At 40.5% G+C, this 22,814-nt stretch overlaps 1 protein-coding gene across 1 annotated transcript; it reads left to right on the top strand.

Moving 5' to 3' along the window:
* Positions 1 to 1,267: 1,267 nt before the first annotated feature.
* On the top strand, positions 1,268 to 20,978 carry LOC102227587 (transmembrane and coiled-coil domain protein 3-like). The gene is made up of 4 exons (XM_005796287.3): positions 1,268 to 1,869; positions 14,952 to 15,886; positions 16,323 to 16,458; positions 18,109 to 20,978. The coding sequence occupies exons 1-4, from the start codon at positions 1,804 to 1,806 to the stop codon at positions 18,412 to 18,414; spliced, it is 1,443 nt and encodes a 480-aa protein (XP_005796344.2). The 5' UTR covers positions 1,268 to 1,803; the 3' UTR covers positions 18,415 to 20,978.
* The last annotated feature ends 1,836 nt before the right edge of the window (positions 20,979 to 22,814 follow it).

Here is a 22,814-nt window from a genome sequence, read left to right as displayed (position 1 = left end):
GCTCAGTCATCATGCTCTATATTTGGACTTACCCATCAAGCCCAGGGATTACGTACAAAAAATAATTAAACTGTCTCTAATTATCACTTGACGAACAATGAGGGACCGACCTCATGGTTTTATTTTCTGCTACCAAGTGAATAACTATAGATGTTTTTGAATCTTTATATTAAAATTATATCCCACGATTAGATTAGTTGGTGAACTTTAGTAGCAGGTTTAACTTGGTGCTTACTCTACGATGCTGCTGCTTTCGTACTTCTTCTTTTTCCTGATAAGGGTAAGGGTTAGGGTTAGGGTTAGGGTCAGCTTCTGCCTGACTACCAGCATTATTGATAAGGGCATATCTTCAAAAACATGTCATGGCAGAGAAAGCCTTCACATATGACTGAATACCATGTACCAGAATGGAAAATACTCACCCAGCTAGTATTCATTCTTGTTCCAAAACAAACGTGTTTATACTTTTTTTTGTTCAAAAACAAAAAGTAATAAATAGTTCTAGTGTACAACTAAGAATATTTTAGTATTAGTTCAGTGCAAACATTTCAACAATGTCTATCTTCTTGCCACATTTTCATTAAATACAAGATATATGGAGTGCACAACTACTCGGCAACAGGTTCTCCCTGGTTTATAGTGAGGTTTAACGATCACATTTGGATATTTCTCTGCTTTCAAAATTTGCTTGAGCTTAGTGAGACAAAGCTGTGCAGAGTTAAATTCAGGTTGCAAATGTTTTAATGATTGAAAACCTGAAGAAGACGGACAACAAATAACCATGCCATCTGGTAGGATTTAGCATCAGGCAAGTTATCGCACATATTGTTCACATGAATTGTGTACAATGGCCCTAATAAGGAGCCTTGAGGCACTCCCTTTAAAGCAGAAAGGAGGAAGAAAAGATACCCGAAAGCTTGGACGCAGTGTTCTACCAGATAGTTTGAGAACCAGTTCACAGCCTGAACAGATAACCCAATCTTGTGGTCGATTTACCGAGATGATATGATCAGCAGTATCAATGCCTTTGGGTGAGTCAAAAAAAAACAACAACAAAAAAAAACACTACACAATATTTTTTGGCCATCTTACGACATCCTTCACCACTTTAAGTGCTGTGAGAGTAAATCTAAACACATTTTCAGCTGTTCCCTGACCAATTTTGTCACAACTTTGGGAAAGTGCGCACAATTTACAGAGACTGACATACCGACAGGTTACCACCTTTTTTCTGCAAGGGAAGAACAGGCTGCCCTAGATATACAGGAAATCTTATGTTCAGAAATTGTTATTTTAAAGATGTAACATGTGGTCTGCTGTAAAGTCTGTACGAAATGTCGACAACTTAATGTTCACAATTACGGACAGCTTCGCTCTTATCACATCAGACCCCGATGAAATATGCTGAATTTTGTTACCAAATGTGGCCAAGTTCGGGGGAGGAGGAGGAGGAGTGTAAATACTTTCGCAAGGCTCTGTGCTTTTTTCGCTCGACTGGTTTTTAATCTACCACTGATAGGCAGACACGCCGAAAGGGTTAAGCCCTTCTCTTTCCCTCCCTCCTCTCTGCAGAGAAGAACAGGCGGAGTTACCTTCACACACAGTTGTTGTATGCAAGAGTACAGTCACCGTGTGCGGACCGTGGGGCACACAGAGAGCAAAACCCCCCCCCCAAAAAACAAAACGGCGCTAAACGGGCTGAACATGAGTCGTCGGACCTCAGACCGTGCGAGTTGGAAACTGGTCCCAGTACCGAACTGAAGCCCCCGGTAGCGCCTCTCCGGCTCCAGATGGGAGGTTATTATGCCCGGGGTAAGCGTGTCCGTGCGAAGTTTGTCTGAAGTGGAGAAATACCTCAGCAGCCGGATGGTGAGTAATTTCAGAGCGAGTTTCGCTGCCCTGGCTTTCTTTTAGCGGGTCGCCGTGTGTCGGAACCGAGCTTCTTCCCACGCGGTACCAGCGCTGCATTGTTGTCCGTTCGGCTCTCCGTCATGCGAGGCCAGCAGCTGCGCCGCTTTTAAAGCGCCACAGTTTCTCCAAACAAAGAGCTTTAAGTAACCCGGTTATGCATTTGGGCGGATATAATGGATGCAGAAGATGTGGCAGGACATGCAGACTGTGGGTGTCTGCGAGCAAAATGCTGAGAAGGGGGGGAAATAGATGGCCATGACAAGAGGCTGTCCAAAAGATTAATGAAGTTCATTATTTTCCCTTATGCGTTTTTATTATTTATGTCAAACGTAGAGAAATTCTATCCCTGTGTCTTCCTTTCGCACCAGTCCCATATTGCATTTACATCAGGTCAAAGTGAAATCTGTTCACTTTTTAATAAACGATGAGCATCAAATGTAGTTGCTGTTTGTGATCCAGGCTCGTTCTAGTTTCACCGAATGCAATTCAACACAACAGTGGGTCAACCTGTGCTAACACAATAAACCTGAGTCATCAGCATCACAAAATTAATCATCTGAACAGAAACTAAAAGGGTTGAGTAATTTAATTACAAAGTGTTGCACTGGATTATGGAGGTTTCTGTTTTTTTGTGGTCACTCAGTGAGTCAGTTTCTGATCCAGGTTGTTATTTAATTAGCCTCTTATCTCCTTCCCCACAAATCTCAAAGTGTCAGTCATGATGATAAAATAAAATAAAAAAAACAAAGGAATTCTCCAGGCCACCTCACCAATTTAGTACACCACATAGTAACCAATATTGTAATATTTGTTTCAATCGTTTTTTTTAATGTAAAGAACCCAATAGCATAATTATTTTTCCAATAACGTAGAAAGGTTTTTGAACCAGTCGCATAACTGTTTGTCAATTTCATCACTTGTTATAATTTAATTTAATACACAACATCCAGTTTTTAAAAACTGATCGAAGTAGTATACATGTCACCAAGCATATCAGTTTATTTTTATTGACAAATATTCTTTATGAAGTAATTATTTTTTTTAGATAATGTAGTTTAATTATATATGACGTACCAAAAGGTTTATGCTAAGCATTGTTTGCATTGATTGCAGTTCTGATCTGCCTATAAACCAGTTGGCTCTCATGACAGAATACGAGTCCTGATCCACTCAAAGCACCTTCTGCTTGTAGAAAATATTTATTGGCACCATATTTGACCATTTGAAGTTATTTCAAATCAGAGGTTGTCAAAGCAGGTACTATGAATCCCCAAGCTGGGTGCGAATCGATGTCTGGCTGTCATGAAACGTTTGTTATAATTCACTTGTTTTTCTCACCCTGATAAGTCGGATAGGAAACAATAAGGAGACATCAAAGGCGTGACTTGAGCAGTTCCTTAAACATATACTTCCTTTTTTCTAAGAAAAAATAACTTTCATTTATTATATAATCATCTTATAGACTAGGTAGTGCTACAAACTGATTAAACTGTAATGGCAAATTTGTGAATATATGTGGTATGAGCTGGTGTTTTGATATTTTAAACACTCTAATTACCCACAAACTGGGAAATCTTCTTTTAAATATATACACTTCCAGTATATATTTATAAGTAAAGTTTCCAGTTTGTCTGCCTTTTCTTCCCCACTTCACTTTTCTTAAAAAAAAAGCAATAATCTGCACAATTAATAGTTCAATCTTTTTTTTTTTTTTTTAGATACCTCAAATTTGAATACACAAAATCCCATAGAAACAGGGGTTGCTTCTCTGGTTTCGAGCTACAGAAACATTTCCTGATAGTGATGTTTGATAAGTTCAGAAGTTTCCTCATATTTCGCTCTGATCAGTTAAAGCATGACACAAAGCAGGTTTTCCAGGTGGCCGGGACGCAGAGAGGAGAGGATATGGGATTCTTTAACCACAAGGAAGTCTCCACCTGTAGCTGAACCAACCCTTAGACCTGAGCTGAGTCACCATCAGGAGCCACACCAGTCCGTGTTTCTGGGCTTGGTTGAAAAATATTAATAAGGAACCTCATTACAAAACAAGGGAAAACTCTGATTAAATTGTGAGGCGTTTTCATTTTAAGTTTGAGACCTTCACACTTAAAACGACAGCTCAGGATTTCTGAAGAGAGCTTCTGTTGAAAATTTCTAAGCAGTAAATATCTTACCTGCTGTAGAAAACCCTCTGCATCTTCATTTATTATGAATCCAGATTAAGTTGTTGGTGTGGCTGGAACTAGGTCCAAGAGGCCCTACCCTTTGTAATAGCAGAAAACCAACAATTATGGTGTATTAACCATCAATTATTAATTAATACAGGTATAGAATGCTCTTTATGGTACTTATTTGTTTGATTTTGATTCAATTATGCAAGACAAAATATAGATCAGACTCCTGCAAAATTTAGTGGTAATGCAAAGAATATTATTATTATTACTATGTATTTTAGCCATACTGCTCTTTATAGAACAACTTGAGCATCTCAAAGCTTATATTAGCTTTGAATACAGATGATGCACATAGCTAGCTAAATGTAGTTTTGAAACTTGGTGCTGCTCTGTGTTTTTTATGTCTGAAATTGTTTTTGCAAACAGGCAGATTTGTCTTTGTTGCAATTGAGGGGAAAATGTGCTAGCTTATATCCTGCCACCTGACTGTGTCTGGTCAGAAACAGGTCGGGGAGGGGTGTCACTACATTACTTTGTTCCGTACTGCCGGAGACAGCTCCAGTCACTTTAGCCTTTTCTTTTGCCTTTCCTCAGAAAGAAAAACAACAGTCCCAACTCAAAATGACTGCAGACCTAACTTTTCTGAGAGGCTAACCTAGCATTAGCTTGCGTTCTCTCTCTTTTGATATGACTGGTTGATAAATTGGCTCATAACATGTTCCAGTACATTCTGTGTAGAAAGACATGTTTCTTTTGTGTAGCACTTTTCAGCCACAAGGCAGTTCACTGTGCTCTACATCTGTGGTCCCCAACCTTTTCATCACGGCGGACCGTCGGTCAAGGCTTGGCAATTTTACTGCGGCCCGGTAGGAGGCAAGGGAGGAGGGGGGAGTGTCATAACCGTAAATCCCGGTAGGGCCGGACCCTCCCAATCTTGGAAAAGTCTAGAATTGTACCCCCCCCCCCCCCCCCCCCCCAAAAGAAATTATAAAAGAAACCCTTGTATTTCAACAATATCAATATAAAAAAGGTAATAGAAACAAAGAACGAATTAAATCTGCCATTCAGCTAAGAAAAAAATAAGAATTAATTTTTAGGTCCCCCCCTCCCCACACTATTGTTAGAACAATGGTTCAGTCCAACGTGTAGGAGAAGCAACAGTTGCGCTGAACGGCACAGGCTCCGTTAGAGCCGCTGAAGTGAGGAGTAAACCGTCATCTGTGGCTCTGCAGCACAAACAAAAAAAACCTCAAGTAAGTAAATACTTAAAGCAAAAGACACGTAAGACGTTTTATTTACTTTCACTGCTCAATAGGAAGAAACACATTGACAATAAAAATCAGTCCACCGTTCGTTATTTCATTACTTTGGCTGAATCACGACCAACTGCCACCTTATGCCTTGTATCAAAACTAGCAAAACTGGCTACATTGCTTTCACAGACTTAGCTCATTTTTTCTGTCGAAGGTAGCCAGTATTTCAATTATATTTAGCTCTCTAACTCTTACTTTAATAAGAAGAGTTTGAAACGGGATGGAGCGGCTGAGCTAGCACTAGCCGACAGCTCTGTATGGGAGCCCAGAGCAGAGGGGCTGTTGCAGCTGGCAGTTAAACAAAATAAAATATGCCTTTATTTCTTAACATCTTCAACGTGGAGCCTTTGAAACCACAAAATAAATTCTGAATATTTTTCTAGAAAACTCTGGTGCTGACCTTTAAGTTTAAGTGATGATACTTCCCAGATATTCAATTTCTACAAATTTATAGGTTCTCAGCTATCCAGGACAAGAACCCCCCTTCCCCCACCCCCATTCCCCCAAAATAAATAATAAAATAAAAAGTTTAAAGCAACTTAAGTTATCATTTAAATAACACATGACTTGTATTGAGAACCACTGCAATAAATAAATATTTATGAGGAATTTTATTAAGTTTTATTAAAACTTGTTTTTATTTAGAGCCTTAAGTTTTTGTAAAGGTGTAGCAGAGATTAGATCTGTGACACTGAACCAAACTCGTATCTAAGCAACATTTGAATCTTAGTTTGACTTCTATGTGTCTCAACAGGTTGTTTACTGAGAAAAACACTTTTGTTATTCATTGCTACTAGTTATTTTTGATGGTGCAGCTGGAACACACAGACACACAAATTGAAACCACATTTTAATGTAACTTTGCCGACCCCCTCAAAATTGCTCTTAAAAAATTTCCCTGTTTATGCCCCCCCTCGGCCCCCCAATAATGAGATGGGATTTATGCCCTTGGGGAGTGTGATCCGTCAGACAGGCTTTTGCATGTGCCCGCTAAAGCTAAGGCACAATTTAAAATTTTTTGCCCCAGTTTTTCCCTTACGACAATCTTAGAACGTTCCGAGTTCTAAGATTGTCGCTTGCGATAATCGTAACCGATCATCCCGCAGTGTTGTGTGTTACGTAGAACGTCAGGACCGCTCCGATCTAACATCGGGCATTTTCAACATGTTCAATTAGGTTATAGGTTATAATGATAAGGCTTCATTCAATCAGGACTTGATGCTGACACTAGCTCGCTTAAAATGAGTCCACAAACTATCACTATTGCTTCTACATCGTCATCCGTGTTTGTTTATTCTAAATTCACATATGTTGGTGGTTTTACTGGATCTTCTTCTGGAATCGGGATGTTCCTGAGTGGAATCGGTTCGTGTTGTGGTGTGTTGCTCCTGCCGTGTGGCTGGACACACAAACCGACCGAACCTGTTGGACTTTTATTGGCTTCTGTGTGATCACAGGTTTGGAAAATCCTTAAATCGTGCCGTGTGAACCAGACTTAAGACTCACAAGCTCTACTCCTCTCCTCTCTACTACTGCCCTAACGCTCTCTGATTCTGGTCGCTATGGTAACGTTTACACCTTCAAAATAAGATACAGATGCACCACAAAAACGAACATTTTACTTTCATGAACATTTTAACTCATGATAACGACAAATCAATGGGAGCCCTGAGCTTGTTTCTCTGCAACGAGACGGTCCCATCAGGGAGTGATGAGAGACGAAGACACCAGAAGTGTTGCTTATTCACAGCGAGCTTTGTCTCTACACGGCGAAGCAGTTTGAAGCTTCATTGCCTCATTAGCGAACCGGTCACCATATCATGCAGAGCAGGCTTGGAATGTGGGAATCACCTACCGGGATAAATCCATTCTCCTGTCTCTTCTCTGGGCCTTTTCCCTTCCCAAAGAAGCCTTCTAAAGTCTGATCTGTTTCTTACTCATTTTGCTGCTTGTGGGCTCAATGTTACACGCAAGACGTAACCGAGAGAATCCAGTTAAAGGATTTTCAAAATAAAAAATCCTCCAGACTCGGATAATACATAAAATGGAAATATTTAATTATTTCTTGTGCGGCCCGGTACCAATTGTACCGGTACCGGTCCGCAGCCGGGGGTTGCTCTACATGATGAAAAGATAACATAATAAACACCTCATCACCTTTTATCAGAATCTCACACACACGCACGCACACACACAAAATAAAAATACAAATCTGAACTATCTTCTTAAACGACCAGATGGCATTGTGGAAATATCAACATTTAAAAACAATGGAGACAAACATTTGAGTTCTTCATGCTTACCTAACTACTTCATCTTTTTCTCACATTCTGCTTGCTGCCTATGACACTCTAGGTTTGTTCCTCAAAAAACTGTTTTTCAGCAGATTTTGTAGGTCAGAGGTCATGCCATGAGTCATGGTGTGGTTCCTAACGCTGTATGAACACCTCTTCTACATCAGGTAGAGGACACACGCACATTAACATTTTTCTGAAACAATGCTCCAAACCTTTTTCAGGACAGGCGGGCCGTTAGATTTTCCATGGTAAATTAGGCGCTTTAAGCCCTCACCAGCCTTGATATATCACCGGCTCCATTATTCATCCCATTTTTGAATCATTACACTGACTACACCAGCATATTTACTGTAATTAGATCCTACTCAATACACAGCAAGCAGACACTAGTAGTGTTAATGGGTTATTGATTTAGTCCCAGACCAACTCATCTGTATGAGATAATAGTGAATGTGCCCTAAAGCGATTAATTCCCCTGATCTCATAGGGATTTTTCATTCAGAAAACCTTGTTGCTTATTTTCCCCCCCTCCCCCCACTTCTTTCTGCTTTGAATGAGGGTCGTTGTTTGGTTTCATGCTGATGAAAGAATTCAAAGTTTGGGCTACACAGGCAGCTGTGGGATGCAGTTGGGAGGAGGAGATGTTGGGTCAGCTTTGGACTAAAATGAAAGATGTGCCCCTTGTTGCTCTTTCTCTCTCCCTCTCCTTTTCTCTCTGTCTTTGGTCCTCGCTCCATCTCTCTGTGTGAGTCTGTATCCATGAGGATCAGCTGGAGGGAATACCAATAAGCTGCGGAGGCTTCTTCCCCTCTGCGGTTCTGTTCTCCGCTGAAGGGACGGGTTTGTTCTATCTCCGTGAGCATGCCAGCTCCATTCCCCTTTCATGCTCATGTGGACTGCCCTCTGCCAGAGGCCGGGCCTAATAGGTGCCCCTTCATGTGCGACACATAAGGGTCTTGTTAGGCAGATCAGACGGCTTCGGGCCACTGCTGACACCTGTTCCGGAGTTCCCCCCCCAGCATGTCGTCGAGACCTGACCTGGTGGATTCCAGAGAACACAGCTGCAACTGTGCGCAGACAGAAGCATAACTTCCTCATCGAGGGAACAGTGTGCACAGCCTGTTTGCATACCAAAATGTCTGTTTCTTTTACTGTTCTGAACGGAGGGGTGGGAAAGCGAGGTTAGCAAAGAGGTTTCTATGCGCTGTACTAACCTGGACCAATATTTATCCTACCAGTTTGTCAGTGAAACACCCTCTGCATACCAGTCTGTCTTAAATAATTTGTAAGCTCTCAGCCCTGCTCTGGTTCAGATCTAGACCAACACTCTGCCCCTATTTTATAATGCTGCAGCTGCTTTTGCAAGAAAAATTGAACCACCAACTACATCATTGATCCAGGAGGAGGAGGAGGACATACTGCAGTGCAAGATAAGCAGCATCTGCAGGATTTTTATCGACTCCTTTGACTGTGCTCAGATTTGGATGTATGTCTTGTGTTAAGATTGAGGCTCAGGCAGATGGATCTTTATTGTGTGCACAGAGGATTTAAGTGGGTCTTGATGTTTGGTTTGATATATGTAGGGCATTGTGAGTGACAAGGGGGCAGGGGTTTACCAGACTGCGGTATGGAAGAGCCACTCAGAGGTCACAAGGAGAGTCGAGTGAAGTGTGTCGGTATATATGATGGCGATTGTTGAGATATGAGCTGCTTACCTTACCTCGCTTATCTGCCTTGCTTCAGTTTTTCCACTCCTGCGAATCTGCTTTTCATCTCCTTTAACTTGGGAATCAGGCGGTGGGTGAACATCTGGGGTGTAGATGTCAAAGAAATCACAATTCATATTTCAGCCTGAGGGAACTCCCTCCTACCCCATAAAAACCCTGACATTTGTTGTTACAAACCAAGAGGAAGAAATGCTACAATTAACTAGCACAAGGTTCTAATGACGCCATAACATTTTATATTGGCTTCTGCTCAAGAAAATATTTCAAAAATTGTCATTACATTGATTATTATTGTTAAAGCCCATGCAGTTATTCATATATTTTTTACTATTTTTACTGTGTAAGAAAACACACTGGTTACGTTCAGTGTCTTAAACATTTAAGGTTGGTTTTAAAGACATTTAAGTTAGGTCTACCATGAGCTACCACGACGTTCCAAAAGGTTACTTACAGAACAAAAGTAAAGAATTGTTCCTGAATATATTTAGTTAAAGTTCTGAGATAAATATACTAATTGCACATAACATTGTGCTTTTCTGTTGGTCAGTATTTAGCTGGTTCATAGCAGGTGCTGTTTATTTTCTCAACATGATGATGATGATGGCTTGTTTAAACTCTTGTTTAAATATGATATGTTTATGTCAAGTAGAATCAAGTCTTTCCTGCTGTGCATTTTAACACACTGTAGCTCCTGTAACAATCATTTCTTCCAACGATTTAAAAAGAGTCATTGGAAGAAATGATTGGTGGATCTCTGGTAGCCAAGGAATCACAGAAAAATACCTGACTAGTTTTGTTAAACTATTTTTTTAAATGTGCACCAACTTACTGATGTTATCAATTTGAGCTACTGACTGCCCATAGCAACAGGTGGAGGAGGGGCATTAATTCACACTCCATATGATCACAGTAAACCATTTACCATATTTTGCAATACATTATTGGAAGTTTAAACCGCATGAATGGAATGAGGGGTAGTTTTGATTGTTTTGAAACCTGTGACTAATTAAACCCAGACACATTCACAAGTGCTTTGTATTGTTCAAAAACACCAAGTGATGTCTGCCTCATTATACTAATACCTGGTGTTAGTCAGTGACCTTTAAGTTAAGGAGTAGCCAGACGAGTGTATCCTGGTCTGGCTAAATTAACTAAAATTAATTTATTTAAGTTAATTGAAAAAATAAGTTGGCCTTAAATACATTAGTGACAGGTCTTAAATGTTGTCTTAGCATGACTATTTATTCTTGTATAGTCTATGTAGTTTTTCTGTTAAGCTGAGCTTTGAGTCACGTGCGAAAAACTTCATTGCATTGTATGACTGGAATCATTTGTAGCTACCGCTAACTAGCTGCTAATATAGCTTTGCTAGCTAGCTAGCTTTTTTACATCCATCATGGATAAGTGCAAATTTATTGCCAGTTGGGTTGACGATGTTCATCGTAGCCATTGGTTTACGTACTTCTGTTCTGATACAAATGTGACTTATTTGCGATTTTCTTTTATACATTTCTGCCTTGATACAGGCCTTAAATTCCACTCACAACAGTCTTAAAAAGTCATAAATTTGAGTTGGTGAGGACGTCCTCCTCCTCACTACTTCATCAGTGGTCCCGGACCTTCTGAACAGACCATTTCTCACCTTGCTGCCTCTAACCCTGTAAAGAAAGTGTGAAAAGTAGGGCAGCACAGCATCAGATTTATGTGGATGTTTCCATCAGCGGGAGGCTACTTCATTTAAGCCAAGCCAGTCATCCAGGGAGCAAATTCTCATCAGAGTGACTTTCACTCTTTAGTATCCAGCAGCGGCAATAAAAAGGGGTTCATTCAGTTGAAATACGGTTCCATCAAACCTCTCACCGGGAAGCCGGCTGATGTCATACTCGCTAGTGAGTTGTGGTTCATGAATGAAGATGTGGGTTGTGTGTGATAATCCTGTTATGTTGATTAGGCCTCGTCTTGCCAAAGTCGGCCTTGTTTTTTTGTCTCTCAAAGTATGCCCTTGCCCTCAGCTGTGCAGCACAAACTCGGAGAAATGGCTTGCGCTCTGGCCGCAGTGTAAATACACTGATCGACACAAACACGATGCACCGATCTCCGTGTCTTAAATACGTGATCGAGCCTTCGTGAAGAAGATGCGTGGACCGCTGCTGTTCATGTTTTCACAAAGTAAGCACCAGATGTAGAGGTTGCCTGAGGGTAAGGTTTAGATCCAGTGCTTCAGGAACAGCTCGTTTCCTCTCCTGCTGGGTTGCACGGGCAGTTTGTTGTGTTCATAATTTGTAAACCAAAAAGACTTGGCAGCATAAGAGACCAACATACCAGCCTAGTTCACACTTCCTTTTAAAGGATAAAGATAGGCTTCTCTTTCTTTCGTATGGCAAACTGGTTTGACGATACGGCAGTGTTTGGTATGTGTGTGTGGTTTAGATAATCTCTACAGACACAGGACAGAGCTGGATTGTGATTGGACACAGGGCTCCTCGGACTGTACACACGTCAATCCATATGTATCGAGCTCGGTCAGAGACGGAGCTGAGTGGGACATGACAAAGTGGCTTTATTTCCCTCCGCACAAAAAGAGTTCTGTGTCCAAGGAGGACAGTTGGGAGGGTGGGACGAGGACAGACGCTGAAATGCCCCCCACCCTCACCAGCAGGCTTGAAGATATGAACATTGGCCACTCTGTTCAGGAACCACACATAAAGAAGTTGCAGCTGAATCTGCATGGTGCAACCTAAGGGGTTTGACATCAGTTCTGGGCTGGGATGAGATTTTTGCAGTATGATAACATTAAGAAAAACATAGTCTAGTTGCTTCTATTTTAAAAAGCAACAGCAGTTTCCTTCTGCTTTGAGAACTTTTTTAAAATCTTGATACCTGTAACCGACCCATGCCTGCATAACACTAACATTAAAAACTTGAAATATTTGTCCTTGAGTTAACCTTCGTGATAATAGTTGAGAAATGGATAAAACTTAAATGGGTCCCGAATTACCAAATATATTAGGTATTGAAACAGGGGAAGGTTCATAAAAAAACAAAACATTTGTAAGCTTTTATCAAATCCAGGAATGATGACAACGTGTGCTGCCATTTCAGAAGCACATCACCTGAAAAATCTATTTGCGTTCATATCTATTAGAAATTATGGAAAAGCTTTACATCGGACATTTTGCTAAAGTTCTTCAAAACATTTCATGAGAGCTGAGGGACAGCACTGGACTGGAATTCACAGTTTAATGTCAAAAAAGCTTTTGTCTGTGTAAATGCAGATATTCTTAGCATAATTTGGCAAGTAATTGGAATCTGCATGGATAACTGGATCAGACTTCAGTCTAGATGTGTGAAGAAACAGCTTTCTGTTTCAGTCCGAAGATTTATTCAGTCTGTGTCAGCACACATCTAGTTATAATTCATCCACTTTGGGGTTAAGCCTCTGCTTATTTCCTCATGACAGTCATGTGTTCGTTAACGTCAGAATGTGGCGATCCGTTGCTCAAATGTGAAGCTCGCCGTATGTGACCAGTCCATGGCGATGTTGCAATGCTAAGCAGGATTGTGGACCTAACCCCTCTTAATTCAGCTGAGATCTGTTTATTTGCTTGAATAACGGCGTTAAATTTGCTGGGGATTAGCGCAGCTTCGTACCACCCACGGTGCTCACTGTACAACACTTTGCTGTAGTTTATAACAGCTTACACTTCCTATCATAACACCAGCGTTGAGCCTGTATTCAGATCTTTAGATGCCACACCAAGCCGCTGTTGCCGTTCCACTACGCTGGAAGTTAATTAATTTCCACTCCTTTGCAAAATAAAATGCACATTTCAGAAACCCAATAAGAGCCAGACTTTACTTCTTCTCTGCAGTTTCCTCTTCTTCAAGCGTCTTTTGGTTTCCTGTCATTATTAAGCTTGCTCGCATGCCTCTAAGCGTCTCTCTTTACTTCCTCAAAATGAGCAACCGAGAAGCCTTGGTACTCTTCTGGTCACTGGACTTTTGACTCAGTGACAAAGTGAGTGCACTGTGCAGTCCTTTTGGGGAGAAACGCTAATTAACTGTAAAAGGAGGGTAGGCTGCGTCTGGGACAGGGATTTTCTGAGCCCCGTGGCTTTTGCGTTGCGTTATGACTGACCTACATTACATGCCCATACTTCTTTGAAACATATTTCGTAGACACAATCTGAATAATGTCATCTGCGTTTAACAGCATAAACAAATGGGATTACACACTGGCTCGTAAAAAGGAGCAGATGTGCCAAATAAGAGCATTACAGACACACCCAGATGTTCTCACAGTGTCAGCAGTGCAGTAGCGTGCAAATGTTATTTGGAGTTGAGGTTCACACTCAAGCATTGAAGGCCGTTAGAGAACATAGAGAAGTATTGGTAAAATTTAAACTTACTCATTTGTAACCAGTGGCACATACTCACAAATTAAAGTTTAACATGAACAGTTGGGTACATTAGGATTCAAAGTATTAAAGTATGTGGTAATTCATGTACAATTAACAGGATAGAAATTTATTTTTATTTTTAAAAGTGTTTTTAATGTAACCAAGGGTCTTTCCACACCTGAGAGTCCGGTGGACTGGGTTCGATTGGGGATCAAAGTTGCAGCATTTGTTGTATTTTCAGTTGGTTTGGTTCACTTTCACACTACATTGTGTCAAATTATCTAAACCTTTTGTAAAACCTGTTCACCCCCTCGCCTGTGGTGGCACTGCACCAAGTACCACTGGAGAAAACGACACGAAAACCTCCAAAGAAGACATGAGCACATGTCTTCTTCGCAAATTGTAAACAAAAATAGAGTAGCGTCAGACTTTAGCAGATGTAGGATTTCTCTTTGGCAAAAGATCACAAGCCATGATCAATCTAGAGTTTGATTAAAGCGGCTGGTGTGAATAAACGGTATGTTTAATTTAACTATGCCTAAGATGGGTTGCACCAATAAATCGGCCGACCAATATTTTGGAAGGTCAGCGATTGGCCAATACTTGAATTAGAAACCAATCTTATCTACTTCCGCAAAGGTCTGAAAATCAGCCACTGTCCCCTTTTGTTCTGCCGTGAAAGAGGACTGACTGACTGACCCGTCCTCCAAATCACATCTGCCCATGTACAGTTAGCACCAGTCAGTACACTTTTGCCAACTTGGCGACTGTGTTGCAATACGTAGAGACTTTTCAGACAACAGGGTCAGGCTTTTTAAAAATCGATCATCAGTCAGAAAACTGCAATCAGTGCAACCTGAGAGTATAATTAAGATTTTTTTTTTTCTATTCAAGTTAGAAACAGAAGGATTTTACAGGAATTTCCATGTGTGGTTGCAAAACCTGCAAAGGATTGCATCATTTATGAAGTAATAGCCATACCCTGTGGGCTGCCAACGCATGAAGTTGTACTTTCATTTCCTCCTGGGATGGACACTTTTGCTGATGAGACACATTTCTGTTGCAGAACATGTACTCTGTAAAGTGCATCGGTCCTTAATAGAGCTTCTCCTTTTTGTTTGCACCGTAGGACCGGAACACAGAGGCCGGATTCCTCGGCCTGCCTCTATCGATGCGTCGGGGTTCTTCGTACAACAACCTGGATCTGGACTTCAACGACGGGAGCCCCTGCCAGGCTCTCGTCTCGGAGGTCCACCGGAGTCGCTCCTGCCTGGACAACCTCCAGCAGAAGATCCTGAAAGTCACGGAGCAGCTGAAGATCGAGCAGGCCGCCAGAGATGAGAACGTGGTGGAGTATCTAAAGCTGGTGAACAGCGTGGACAAGCAGCAGCTGGGGCGCATCAAGCAGGTGTTTGAGAAGAAGAACAACAAGTCGTCGCAGAACATCGCGCAGATGCAGAAGAAGCTGGAGCAGTACCATCGAAAGATGAAGGACAGCGAGGTCCTTCAAAGCCCACCGTCCCGGCCGCCTTTGGCCAAACGCAGCACCATACCCAGGGAGTCACCTCGACAGCTGAGGGACATGACCAGCAGCGGGCGCCACCCGACCATGGACAAGATCAAAACCATCGGGCCCGGCGTTTCTCTCTCCCCTCCTTTCTTCTTCAGCAAGCCCAGGGAGTTTGCCAACCTCATCCGGAACAAATTTGGCAGCGCAGATAACATTGCTCAGCTCAAAAGCAACTTGGACACGTCGTCCGACGGCGCGGGGAAGGGGCTGAGCAGCAGCACGTCTTTGGTGAGCAAGGCCAAGTATCCTAGCGACGACGAATGCTCCTCAATTTCAGCAGACAGCAATGGGAACCTCGGCATGGGTGGAGCCGTGGCAGGGCAGGGGCAACAGCCGGGGGGAGACGGCCAGGGCAGGTTGGAGCTGTGCTTCGAGGAGGTGAGAGAGATGAGAGAGGTCCAGAGCCAGCTGGAGGAAGAGATGGATGAGATTAAAGAGCAGTTCAAGAGGGAGTACGGTATTCTGAGCCAAACACTACAAGAGGAGAGGTACAGGTGAGTTGTTTACCGCTTCCTGATCACAAAGTTCAGCAACAGACCTGATTTGATCCAGAGTTTAAAATAAAAACAAACTAAACCCAAGTTTTTGGGGGGGAAATGTGAAAAAGCACAGACACAGTTTCTTTATAAAGTGGAGAATTTTGTATGAACATGGAATCTGATTTAATTGAAAGTTTCCTCCAGGTTTGAAGATGATAAAATTAGAGACTTCAAATCATTTCGGATTCATCCAATATTCATTCCGTCTTTATGCGTGCTCTGTATTTAAGGGCCAGTCATTGTAGAAGTATATGATATAAATTCTTTCAAAATTGAGAACTTGAGCACTTGAAGGGTTTTAAAATGAGGAATTGTAAACTCTTTCCAAGCATGTTTCTTTATGTAGCAAAAATAGTTTCTTCAATCCGTATTTCTGCGTTCTGATTGGCAGGTATGAGCATCTGGAGGATCAGCTGAATGACCTGACAGAACTTCATCAAAACGAGATGGCAAATCTGAAGCAGGAGCTGGCCAGCATAGAGGAGCGGGTGGCCTACCAGGCCCAGGAAAGAGCCCGGGACATACAGGTTCGTACAGGTCAAATACATTTTTTATGATGCTTAAGTCTAAGCAGGAACCTGCAAAAAGTACACTTCTATTTATTGCGGTCTTTTTCTCATTTTTCAGAACTTTCTTATTTGTTCAGTATGATATCTCTTAGATGGTTTTTAAGACGCGAAGTCAAATTTGAAGTTATAATTTGGATCTAGATGCAAGATTAAATCCAAATTAGCCTTTGGGAATCGGGAATCAAAACAAACAAACAAAAAAAAAAAGACACGGCGGCCAGGTTAGTTTTTGAGGTTGATGCGAAACCTCAAGAAGAGTGACTTCATGTTCATCTTTTTTCAAGTTAAAAGTTACATTGAAAAACTATTACGTATGCTTATTGCGATAAACAATAAATCAATTCATTGCACGATAACTTAAAACTATCGACCTCATTTTAATTATCGGCTTTATCGTTAAGGGTCAACTCCGGTGCTCTCCACTGACCTCTGCCTTCCTCATTTCCATAGTGTAATGCCCAGCGCACACTACACGATTTTAGAGCTGTCGGCCTATTTTCAAAACCTGAGAGACCACACATTAGCCCACAGAAATCGGGTTCAGTCCTGCCGTGTGGTGTCCAACAATGGGCACCAAATAATGGCTACAAGTCCAGTGAACTAATTTTAAAACCAGGCATTAATCAATGCTTTACTACAATCTACCTGCAATGCATGTGGCTAGTGTCAGTCCTGACTGAGCGAAAATCATAATATACAGACTTCATAATGTGCACTCTTTTGGTTGAATGCAGTATTTATTTCCACTTTGGCTTTATGTTGTTTAGGTTTTATTCAAGTGCGTTTTTTGTTGATGAGAATCCATTTTATTTTTGTTTTTGGTTGTTTTATCAAATGCAGTGTTAAGTGTTCTTTTGAAAATAAAGTGTATCTATCTTTGGCAGGAAATCGCATGCATTATTACATCATTTCCATTAAATCAGTGTAAAAAGGTCTTCAAACAATATTGTCGTTTATCGCAATAATTTTTGAGACAATCACTCAGCAAAATTTGTTATTGTGACAGGCCTACTTTTACGTAAAACTTTCAAAGAATGTAACTTGACTTCTGTATTTCCTGATATTCAAATTTTTTTGATCACTCTCTCAGTCGGTGTTTTAAAAAATGTTGGTTTTTTAAATCCTAATTTTAGGCCCAAATCAATTTGGTAAGATCCAAATGAACCAAGTTAGGCGTTAAAAGAGCCACAATTTTTATCACTACTTTCTCACATTTGTTTCAAAGGTTTTGTAGTTCCCAATTTACAATAATAATAGGTGTCTGTTAACAGCATTTAATTTGTTTGAATGATTTTCATGCTTATTGAATCATCCTTTTAAGTTTTTTTTAACACATTGTTGAGAGTCAGATAGAAAACTTATGTTCTGCTGCTGTACAATCTCTGAAGAATTACTCTAAAAGACGCAATAGACCTGTGATATTTTCTGTTAGCTGAGCGTGACTGAGATGCTACATTTCAAATATTTGTGGCCAGATATTCTTCCAACGTCATAGATTTTTTTTTTTTTTTTTTAATAATGTCATTTGATGATTAGAACGTCACCCAAAGCAACCGCAGCAAACTGAGAAGCCTTTTGACCGATAGCATCTCTTCCTGTGTGTCTCAGGAAGCCCTGGAGTCGTGTCAGACTCGCGTCTCCAAGCTGGAGCTCCAGCAGCAGCACCAGCAGCAAACGGTGCAGCTCGAGAGCCCAGATGCTCGGGTCTTACTGGGGAAGAGCATTAACATCATGCTAGCCATCATCACCGTCATCCTGGTGTGCGTCTCCACCGCTGCCAAGTTCGCCGCTCCGCTGATGAAGAGCCGGTATCACATGGTTGCGACGCTGCTGGGCTTGTGCTTTCTGACCGTGTTCTGGAAGAACTGGGACCGTTTACAGTATGCCATAGACAGACTGCTGATGGCCGATTAACAACGAGAAGATCACTCTGAAACTATGATTGACTTAATCACCTTTAGTTGCAATAGGCGTCTAGAAGATTGGTTGTACAATCTTCTTGGACACGATCGCCGTCACCTTTAGAGGTTTGCGTTTTTAAAGACCGATTTAAATTGAATTTCTTTTTTTTGTTTGTTTGTTTGAATGGAATTTGAATGTGTTTAACTCTGCTAAACTATATAAAAAAAAAAGTACTATTTTTATGTTTCAGTCAATTTTGCTACTTTCTCATTGAAATTTTCACACAATATTTTAGGTCAAAGCCAGAATTAAACAAGGTGAGAAAGCTTGTTTACTGAAGAAAAATACAGCCCATTCGGTCCCATTTTGTTGCAGTCGGATTATGACGCAACATGATTGGAAACACACTCAGGAACAAGATGTTACTAATACTAATAGTCACTTTTTGGTCTAAAAGAGTGGTTGGGCACCTTAAAAATACTCTTCCTTTGTTTTTGTTAAGTTCTTAGCTTAGCATTAAGACACCAGCAAATTGCTAAGATGAGGATCTCAAAACTCACAAACTAGATTCTACCCCAAATTGTAAACTAGAACCAAAAACACTCTATTTTTAGAGGTTTGTTTTGAAAATACTTTTAAAATACACCTTTCTGCTTTCTCTCAACTGCTAACACACTGCTTACTTTAGCAGCAAGTAAGACTAACTTTGCATCACATTAGTCATGGTTTGCTATTTTGATCACGTCAATTAAGACAAAAATGCTCCCTAAAAGATATAAACTACAACTTTTAAATTCTGATGGGTTTGGTTTCCAGGCATTTCTAATATTCACTTTCCTCTACTTTCCTCTAATTCTCTGTGCAGGTCAGCAGTTGGCTGAGTTTATCGATGAATAAGCAACAAATTGCTAAGCTAAGCTTCTAATTTGACTGTTAGATATTTGGCATTTTAAAAAATATGGAGAAAGTCTGAATTTTAGAAATTTTGAACAGTGCTAGGCTAGAAGCTTTCACCTATTTTAAATATTTGTTAGATAAGCAATTAGACTTCTGTCTTTGAAAATTTTGAAATAAGCTGTTTAGAGGAGGAAGAGATCATTTCTAATTTATTTTTATCTAAAAGCGAAATTGGATACTTGCACAAATACGCCTACCTGCTTCCTTCTTGCTGGTAACCTAAATGTAGCTTAGTGTCAAATTTGAAACACATTCCTGAACTAGCTAAGCTAAACAAACACATTGAGATCCTCAAATGAGTTGTTCAAATCCTCAAGCCAACATCAGAAACTATTGTTTGCCGACACGTTTAAAATACACTTACTTGCTTGTTAGCTTGTGCTAATAGCTATTTAGCGGAGTTCTGCCAACAAAACGCCATCAAATTGCTAAGCTAACCTCATTTGACAGACTCAAAAGACATGTTCTCCAAAATATGCAAAGTAGAAACAGAGGCTCTCAATTTAGAAGTTTGATTTGCAGATTTTGTTGCGTTTGGACAGAACTCTTGTCAGCAACTTGCTTTTCACCGTATGTGTGAGCTACGCTATCAGACTGCTGACTGCCCAAGTATCGAACTATTTAAGGGAGAAACTACAGACTAAAGCTAATGTGTCTGGGCATCATTCTTAGTCTCTGTTACCGTTTGCATTGTGTTCATCTGTCTCATTTAACTGTTGCTGTTTAATGTGCAATATATTTGATGTCTTGGAGCACTGTTTTTCTTTTTCTTTTTTTTTTAATAATTCTTAAAGAAGTGAGCGTTTTACATTACCGATTTACAGCGGTGACAGGGGTTTATTGCTGAAGAAACCTGTAAAGAAGTTGTCATCACTGCTGACATGAGAGATCCATAAACATCTAACCCACTGCTGGACTCTGATAAAACCAGCTGTCTCCTCTCTTAAAGGCCAAAAATCAATGGAGCTGCATTATCTTGCTGGTAGCCTGGTAACAACAACACAGCAGTACTCCAGTGGAGCCACAGACACACACAAATGCACAAAAAGGCACAAACCCACATCTTGTTGCTTGGTTTTTTTTATGTTATAAAGTCTTAAGGGCTTACCCAGTTTCATTACTCTGTTTTCTAATAATGTAACGTGGAGCGGGTGGATTATACTGTGAGATGGGGCTTTTTTTTCTTACAACTAAGGGCAGTTCTTTTTAATAAACTGCCTCGAGTTTCAGAGGAAAGCGTCACTGTGTTTTGTGATTAACTACAAGCCAATGTTTTTGGAATCACTAATGTTTTATGTTTATCTTATGAGCATCGTCTAGAAGGACGGCACATAAATGTATGAGGACCACTGATGTTTCGAAATCCGTAGTAGCACAGTTTTTGTCACGGTTTGTTGCACCTTTTTTATAGATTAAATTTGTTCTTGTTTGTTTTGGGGGGTTTTTGACACATTTGAGGAAGTTTCTCCATGCAGAGCTATGATCTCGTTTACATTCTGTATTTTTCTCTGGTGCACTGTGGTCAATCAGTTGTATGTTTATGCATTCTGTGCCTTTGTCTGATCATTTCTGTTAAATTAAACAAACCTTTTTAATCAACATGTTACACAGGTTTAAAACTGCTGTGCGAAGCCTGGTTTTTTGTTATTTTTTTCTGCAGTATTGCACGATTGGGATTCTTCTACTAGTATTCTATTATTTTTGCACAGAGAGTTGGGAAATGCCACCAGACAATTAGGCTTTACATGTCTTTATTTCGTTGTTCTGAAGAGGGAAGTGGAGGAAAGTTAAAATTTTGCATAGTCAGTTTCAGGAAAGGATCTATTTATATGGTCGAAGAGGACGTTGAGTATTTTCTACATCGATTAACTTACAGGTTTTGTCTTTTCAGCCTGTATTTCCCGGGGCGATTATTGCAGCAGGAGTCTGATATTACTGCAACCACACTGAAGTTGTTCAGCTTGCTTTACAAACACTGTATTAGCAAGATAAAAAAATTTTTTGTATATGTTTTTTTTATTGTGTTTTTGAAAGACATTAGATAATCCACAGGTGAGTGATGGGAGAAAAAGACTGATGGAAGGTGCAGGTAAAACATTTTAGATGTTCAAAACATTCTGGGAATGTTTCTTTAAAGGTTTCCTTCCTTAAAATCACAAAACTGAGGCAAATGTTTTCTCACGCTTTCGAAATATAGCATTTAGATAGCATCATTTTTTACAAAAAGTACACATTGGACATGGAAGCTTTCTGGGAAAATGAAAAGAAAACCCTTCATTACACTTTAATGTCAAGGGTGACAAATATGAGTTAAAATAATGACAGGAAGATTTTGAATTTGAAAAAAAATCCCTAAATTTTAAGAACTGCTGAAAAAAAATCAGTTCAAAAACGCCTCCTTGACTGCAGCTACAGAATCTTACAACAGTAGTTGATGTGCAAAATTTTAAATACAAGTAGGTACTTAACATTTGAACAATCAATGCTAAATGTTAGGTTCCTGGTATCATTTTACAACCACTCAGTCTTTCTCAGATGGATAAAGAAACTGAATTGTTAGGAGTGTGCCGCAATAGTGCTTGCAGTTTCCTGATACGACCGCTGGGGGGCGTAGATGTTTCACAGTTGATCTGACTGGGCTGAGAAGAGCTGCAGAATACTGACTTCATCCCACCATGCTTTCCTTTTCTTTTTTTTTTGATATGACAAATTGATTTCTCTTTGTCAGAGTCTGGGCTTTATAAAAAAAAACTAAAAAATAAAAACAACCAAGGAGAATTCCTGCAGCAAGAATCTCGTCTTATGCTGCTGAGCATAAAAATCTGGCTACATTTTTCCTATGCGGTCCATTAGTGTCAAGTCTGAGAGTCGGTGTTAAAGGTTGTGTTGACAGCTGTGATCAAGGATGCTTTCCGTAGCATGATGAACGTGTGATGCGGCGGGTTGATTTAGCTTCCGGGAGGGCAGACGATTAGGGACGCATTCGGTTCCAATTAAATCAACTTTAAAGACCGAGTTTAGCGCCGTCAAACAGCCAGTGTGGTCAGCAGCGTCACAGTTATGGCTCAGATAAATGGGAAATGCAAACATCAGCTGTATTTTTAGATCACTGTGGTGAAGACTTTGGAAACCAGAGAGAAACACTAAGCAACTCTGGACTTTCCTATGCTGCTGACTGAGATCTAAAAATAAAGCTGACTTGTTCTGATAAAGCATACTTAAGGACACATCACAATGGCTCCGTCCTGTAATCTCTGCTGCCTCTGAAAATGTATAAGGTGATAAAACAATGGACCCTCTTCCCATAGTAACTGCTGCTGTTAAAGCTGCTAGAGGTGCACTGCTCCCTGCACAGCACCGACGCACAAAGAGGCTTTTCACGGATGAGTCACCAGAAGGGAACCTGTAACCTCAATGCTAAGTTCAACTACAAAGTGACAGCAATATATACGCCC

This window comes from Xiphophorus maculatus, chromosome 2 (genome assembly GCF_002775205.1).
Source record: "Xiphophorus maculatus strain JP 163 A chromosome 2, X_maculatus-5.0-male, whole genome shotgun sequence".
In the NCBI taxonomy this organism is placed as follows: domain Eukaryota; kingdom Metazoa; phylum Chordata; class Actinopteri; order Cyprinodontiformes; family Poeciliidae; genus Xiphophorus; species Xiphophorus maculatus.
The sequence above is the reverse complement of the archived record's forward strand: the minus strand, read 5'-3'. Positions and strand labels throughout refer to the sequence as shown.